The sequence below is a fragment of the Grammomys surdaster genome, unplaced genomic scaffold (assembly GCF_004785775.1).
Source record: "Grammomys surdaster isolate TR1022 unplaced genomic scaffold, NIH_TR_1.0 332667, whole genome shotgun sequence".
NCBI lineage: Eukaryota > Metazoa > Chordata > Mammalia > Rodentia > Muridae > Grammomys > Grammomys surdaster.
The window spans coordinates 1-7,142 of NW_021627885.1; the positions used below are offsets into that span (position 1 = coordinate 1).

A 7,142-nucleotide genomic window follows, 5' to 3' on the forward strand; every position below is an offset into this window, starting at 1 on the left:
CTCTCTCTCTCTCTCTCTCTCTCTCTCTCTCTCTCTCTCTCTCTCTCCCTCCCTCCCTCCCTCCCTCCCTCTCTCTCTTCAGAAACATTTTGATACCAGTATACAAAAATAGCTACATTTTATCATGCTCCCTTAAATCCTTACTCTGGAGCCCTCTTAAGATGTGCCAAAAAAGCATTCAACCCTTAAACCACTTTCTAAATGTTATCATATACCAAGGATTAAATCGCTATAAATGACTAGGGCTATTTGTGTTTAGCAAGAACATGAAATGTATCTGTGCTCCCATTGTAAAGACCAACTACCCAACCTGGCTCATTCATTTATCCAGATAAGCTTACGTGTTAACATTAAAAATTATTTTTCACAGACACGAATAACAAGGGTGAGTGAGTTTCTTGATTTTAGGTAACTTGCCTACTAATGGAAAGGAAAATATTAAAAATTATTGTATGAAGTATTTCACAAGTCATGAAGCTACAAAGAAAATAAATCCTCAGAAATACGATAAAACATGATATTATATAGGATAGGTAATTTTGGATTTTGTCTCAAATATCAAAAGTTTCGTAGATTAACAGGACTACAAATCATTTTTTCACATGTTTGTGTGTGTGCCTATATGTGAGTATCAAGCAAACAAAGAGGAAATAAAGGCTAAATCAGGGAGTGGTGACACATGCCTATAATTCCAGCACTGGCGAGTTGGAATCTGGAGGCTCTGGAAATCAAGGCCATCCTTGATTACACAGGGAGTTTGAGACCAGCCCAGGAAAGTATGGGACCTTGACTCAAAAAGAAAAAGAGTTGCAAAAAAAGAAAAAAGTAGTAAAATATATGTTCTTCATAAATTTACCCAACTAAAATAACACTTCCCTTGAGTAAAGTGGGTTTGGAGAAGGATTCTTTCTCCAGAGAAAGAAAACATTGTTCCATTGACAGTCTTGGAGAAGAACAATTTGTTGGTTACTACATGGGAATTAGAAGCTGGAGAATCTGAAAACAGAAGAGACAAGCTTCATGTCCCAACACAGCAAAGTGCATTTAAACACAGAAGATTCTTTCACTTTTCCCAGCAATGTTTGGACCATACTCAGATGACTGAAGCCTGTAATGACAAGCATTTAACATGTTAATTATAAGACAAGCCCATACAAATGTGAATCATTTTGAAAAACTAAAACAGCGGGTAATTATAACTTAGTAAAGTTTTAAAAATCAGAAAAGGAGGAGCCTATCAAGTTTTCTAGGTAATTCAATTTCATATGAATACACACACACACACACACACACACACACACACACACACACACAATACGTTAGCAGAAAACTTAGTAAATAGACTGGATTGCCTTATGTTCTGGAACTACTCAGAATTTTCTAGTAATCATATCTGTCTGTCTTTCCCCTTTCTGCATGCTTATGCAGAAGTGTAAGTTTGTACCCTTGGTTTTCTAAGTAATTAATTTATTTGTGTGTGGAATCTCCTAAATTATGCCCATACATTGCCAAAATATTTACTTGGCAAAGATTTGCCATAAAATCTGAATACAAAAAGCAATTTCTGAGTATGGATAAAGAAAAGATGAGATAGAGGGATTTGACAAAGTCTTTTTAGAAGCTATCATTATGTGCATGTGGATTAAAGGAACCTAATCCAGTTGAAATTTTTCTTTGAAGGTGGTGCCAAAAAGGAATCTATTTTTCTTTGTAGTAATGCTATGACTTAAAATAACTTACCTAGTAATTAGTTACTTCATGGGAAAGAAAAGTCTCACTAGTGTTTGTGTTACTAGAGAGGAAGGCAAAGAAGCCAAGATGCGGTAGACCAGTTCTCTTCATCCGTCAGCAATGGGAGATGTTTATCTGCTTCTCCTTGATCACTCCATGTGCATCTGGATGAGGCCAAGGCTTTCTGCCAAGTGTGCAGAGCTGAGTCTTGCTAGCCAGAAAACCACATCACTTGCAGCTATTGCTCCTGGCTTGATGACCCTCACTCTGTAGCTCATTTTGAACAGTGATGAGGCAGTATAATTTTCTTGCTGCTAAAAGTAAATAAAATTCACCTAGGTTTAAGATTCCTTCTTTCCTGTCAGAGCTCAGTGAAGTGAATACATTTTCTCTAACTCTCTGTTTCTACTTTCCTTCAATATTTTAATGTTATGAAACCTTCAATCCCATCAAGGTCAAATGAGAGGATAAGGGGCTACATGATGTTTTCAACCACTTCTGTATCCTTGAAAGAGATGACAGCATAGGCACAAGGTTCTAAAAAAACAAAAACAAAAACAAAAAAAACCAAAAACCAAAACAAAACAAAAAAACCCACAAAACTACTTTTCTATCTTTATAGAGGAAGGCCCCATGGGCCTGGTGCTTGAAAGGCCTTTTCATGTAAGAAGTAAGCTTTTATTACATTATCAGCATTTGGAAATATCCACAGCTATTTGTTCAGTTTCTTTCTTCACATCCAACACTGGCTGCTTCTACCATATAACAACAAAATCTTGGTGTTTTCTGTAGGATTCTTGAAGACCACTGTGTTTTTCCCCAGTCAAAAACCTCTTGCAAAATAAAGTAAGCAACTGTCTCATATTGTATTAATGAAGGAGCTTCTCCTGCTGTGTCCAAATCAGACTCCTGTCACCTAATATCACATTAAGATGGCATGTTTACATATTTCTAAAAGAATAGGTCAAAGGCATGCTGCTTTGGAAATGTTGTATAGAGTAAGCTGTTTCCATTTAGATGAAAGTAAAACAAATATCTTCATCTTTAGAGAGTTAACCTAGATAGACTTAATTTTTTCCACTGACACAATGAAATGTTATGAATCAACTGTACATGTTTTGTGGTTGTGCACATTTTAATTGAGTGGAGTACCGCAATTCTGGATGCTATATTGCTTTAAAAACTCTTTTACTCTGAGTACGGATATTTTTTTTTAATTTTTCTCAGATTCAAGTTGGGGACTTTGAAAAATAAAGGTAATTGTTTTTTGAGCTTTAATTCTACTGTGAAGTAGTTTATTTTCTTCTTGGTGGTGGATAAGTGCATAAAAATATATTTGGCAGTTATACTGCCTGGTTTTGTGTGTCAACTTGACACAAGCTGGAGTTATCACAGAAAGGAGCCTTTATTGAGGAAATGTCTCCATGAGATCCAGCTGTAAGGCATTTTTCTCAATTAGTGGTCAAGTGGGAAGGGCCCATTGTGAGTGGTGCCATCTCTGGGCTTGTAGTCCTGGGTTCTATAAGAAGCCAACCTTAGCCAACCAAGGGAAGCAATCCAGTAAGCAGCACCTCTCCATGACCTCTGCATCAGCTCCTGCCTCCTGGTTCCTGTCCTTGTGAGTTCCTGTCCTGACTTCTTTTGGTGATGAACAGCAATGTGGAAGTATAAACTGAATAAACCCTTTCCTCCTCAACTTGCTTCTTGGTCATGATGTTTTGTATAGCAGTAGAAACCCTGACTAAGACAGCAGTGTAAGTGTAAAACCCAAAATGAAGTTGTGAATTTCATCTCCTCAGCATAGATATGCTATACTTGGTAAACAGTTTTTGAATCGATAAGATACTCAGTTACTTCTCTTAGAATGGTTTTTCTGAAAACATGAGAAAAATAGGATAACGGTCTCTGTACTAAAATGAATATTCTGGTGCTTTGATTATTTTTAATCTTGAACCATCAAATGTTGAAGTCATAAAGTGCTAGGTTGCTAGGAAAAGCCAGCTCTAGCAACCTATGTAATGTGTCAAATTGTTGGGAATTGCCAGTCCCCCACCTTTACCTGTTGTTGCCTAACTATATCAGTCAGGACAAATTGGGTTATAACTGTATAAACAGTCCCTAAATCTCAATGGCTTAGCATAACAAAGTGTATTTACTACATATGCTGGGATAGACTGTGGTTTTGCTCCACAGTTTTTCTGTGATCCCAGAGTGACAGAGCAGCCCCTGTCTCCAACATTACTAGTTCCTTCAGGAGAGGGGCAGAGGAGGCACTGTGAACAGGTTCTTCTGTGTTTGCCTGTGAGAGTCATACAACTGTGCCTGAATTGATGGGTTATATGTCTGATTCTGTCATGGAGAAAGAGGCCAAATAATTGATAGAGTACGCTCCATGGTGCTCTAGAAATAAATAGTGATGATCTTAAAGTTCAGAAAACAAGTTGAAACATGTTCGTGTTAAATATAAACATCTTGCAGACCTTGTTCAACACTGAGAATATGGCTGTACATAGAAAACACACCCTACAAACTCTTGGGGCTCCCATTAAAGGAATGAAAGGCAAAGGAGATAAATACATTTCCTTGAAAAAAAAAAGCAAAACAGATTAAAGAATATGTGTGGTGAGAATGTTGGGACTTTAATTCAGACACAGTGGGCAGAGAAGTGTCTTGGGAGATGTTTGAGCACAGAATTATAGAGCGGAGACCATTCCTAGTGAGTGTGTGTGTGTGTGTGTGTGTGTGTGTGTAGGAGGAGGAGGAGGACAGGCTTTGAGACAGAACAGCAACTGCTGATGTCTTAAAGCAAGAACATGATCTGAAGTAAAGATAGGACATCCAGTCTAGAAGGAAAGGAAGCAGAAGATATGACTAAGAATCTCACTAGTTAGACCACTTCAGATCATCAAAAAAGAAAAAAAAAAAAGCATTGAATTTTCCTATAAATACACGGGAAACAATGAGAGGTATTTACAAGGAACTATATGATCATATTTTCATTTTCAGGAAATCTTGCCATCCTAAGTTTGAATACAGACAGATTTAGAACAGAAAACTGGAGGATCGTCCGCCAGGAGGACACTGTGACAGATCATTGAAGAGAAAGGTGCTGCTAATTTGTACTAAAATGATGGCAGTAAATTGGGCAAGCAATAGTCATTTAGACAGAGTATTGGCTAGATTTACTGGTGGGTTGTGTGCAAGTCTTAAGAGAACAGACATAATGTGCTAGGATGTTGGTAGAGCAACTGGGCAAATTAAAACAAAGTGTTTACCGAGTAGAGAACACAGGACCACTGAGGGAGTGACTCGGGTTAACTTTCGGACAAAGGAAGTTTAAGATGTCTGCTTTATATCTAAAGTTGGGCTTATGCATCTGGAGACCGGGAGAGACCATGGGTGATGACGTAGTAGCCAGGAAATCAGAGGTTCAGCCAACCACCTATGGTCTCGTGCCTGCCCCTCCTCCGCCCACTGTCGTCACCAAGGAAACCAGACGCGATAACCCGCCACCAAAGCTGGATTCATGGCAGACGCTCCGAAAGCGGTTTTGGGGCCGTTGGTAGGGGCAGTGGACCAAGGTACCAGCTCAACACGTTTTTTGATTTTCAATCCCCAAACAGCTGAATTACTTTGTCATCATCAAGTGGAAATAGTACAGGAGTTTCCAAAAGAAGGATGGGTAGAGCAAGACCCAAAAGCAATCCTGCACTCTGTGTACGAGTGTATAGAGAAAACATGTGAGAAACTTGGACAGCAGAGCATTGATATTTCCAACATAAAAGCTATCGGTGTCACCAACCAGCGGGAAACTACTATAGTCTGGGACAAGTTCACTGGAGAGCCTCTCTACAACGCTGTGGTGTGGCTTGACCTAAGGACCCAGTCTACTGTGGAGAGTCTCAGCAAAAGTATTTCAGTAAGCAATAACTTTGTCAAGAACAAGACGGGCCTTCCAATCAGCACTTACTTTAGTGCAGTGAAACTTCACTGGCTCATTGAAAATGTGAGAAAAGTGCAAAAGGCTATTGAAGACGGCAGAGCTATTTTTGGGACAGTTGACTCGTGGCTTATCTGGTGTATGACTGGAGGTGTCAACGGAGGTGTCCACTGTACAGATGTAAGTAATGCAAGCAGGACCATGCTTTTTAACATTCACTCTTTGCAGTGGGATGAAGAGCTCTGTGACTTTTTTGGAATTCCAATGAACATCCTTCCCAGAATCCGGAGTTCTTCTGAGATCTATGGCCTAATGAAAAGTGGGTCGTTGGAAGGTGTGCCAATATCTGGGTGTCTGGGAGATCAGTCTGCTGCTTTGGTGGGACAAATGTGCTTCCAGGATGGACAAGCTAAAAGCACATACGGAACAGGCTGTTTCTTACTATGTAACACAGGCCAGAAGTGTGTAAATTCTGAACACGGCCTTCTGACAACAGTAGCTTACAAGCTTGGCAGAGAAGAACCTGTCTATTATGCACTGGAAGGTTCCGTAGCCATAGCCGGCGCTGTTGTTAGCTGGTTAAAAAACAATCTTCAAATTATTAAGACTTCAGCGGAAATTGAAAAACTTGCTGAGGTAGCCGGCACTTCTTATGGCTGTTACTTTGTCCCAGCCTTTTCAGGTTTATATGCACCTTATTGGGACCCCAGTGCAAGAGGGATCATCTGTGGGCTCACCCAGTTCACCAATAAATTCCACATCGCATTTGCTGCATTGGAAGCTGTTTGCTTCCAAACCCGAGAGATTTTAGACGCCATGAACAGTGATTGTGGAATCCCGCTGACACATTTGCAGGTAGACGGAGGAATGACCGCAAACAAAATTCTTATGCAACTGCAAGCGGACATTCTTTGCATTCCGGTGATGAAACCTTTCATGCCAGAAACAACTGCACTGGGGGCAGCCATGGCAGCAGGAGCAGCAGAAGGAATTAGAGTGTGGAGTCTGGAGCCTAAGGATTTATCAGGTGTCCAGATGGAGAAGTTCGAACCCCAGATCAATGTCCAGGAAAGTGAAGGTCGTTACTCCGTATGGAAGAAAGCTGTGATGAAGTCAATGGGTTGGGTTTTGACTCAGTCTCCCGATAGTCGCGACCCTAGTATTTTCAGCAGCCTGACGCTGGGCCTTTACGTAGTGAGCAGTATGGTGATATTAATTGGAGCCAGGTACATGTAAGGTGTCCCTTAAACCACGCCTCCTTGTGGATTCCCCAGTCGAGAGCTCTTTGCCTAATGAAAGAATCCAGCAGTTATTTCAGTGTGATGCCACTATTTGGACTCTGAAATTGTTTATGTGCTCCTTGTTGCATGTATCTCCAAGAAGACCTGAGATGTGAAATAAAGAAAAAGCAGCAGCAATATTGCGCTCTCCAGCTCTCTCTCTCTCTCTCTCTCTCTCTCTCTCTCTCTCT

At 40.3% G+C, this 7,142-nt stretch overlaps 1 protein-coding gene across 1 annotated transcript; it reads left to right on the plus strand.

Annotated features, from left to right (window-relative positions):
• The first annotated feature begins 5,220 nt into the window (after nucleotides 1-5,220).
• LOC114616605 (glycerol kinase-like) lies at nucleotides 5,221-7,088 on the plus strand. The gene has a single exon (XM_028762032.1). The coding sequence runs from the start codon at nucleotides 5,258-5,260 to the stop codon at nucleotides 6,905-6,907; it is 1,650 nt and encodes a 549-aa protein (XP_028617865.1). The 5' UTR covers nucleotides 5,221-5,257; the 3' UTR covers nucleotides 6,908-7,088.
• Nucleotides 7,089-7,142: the final 54 nt, after the last annotated feature.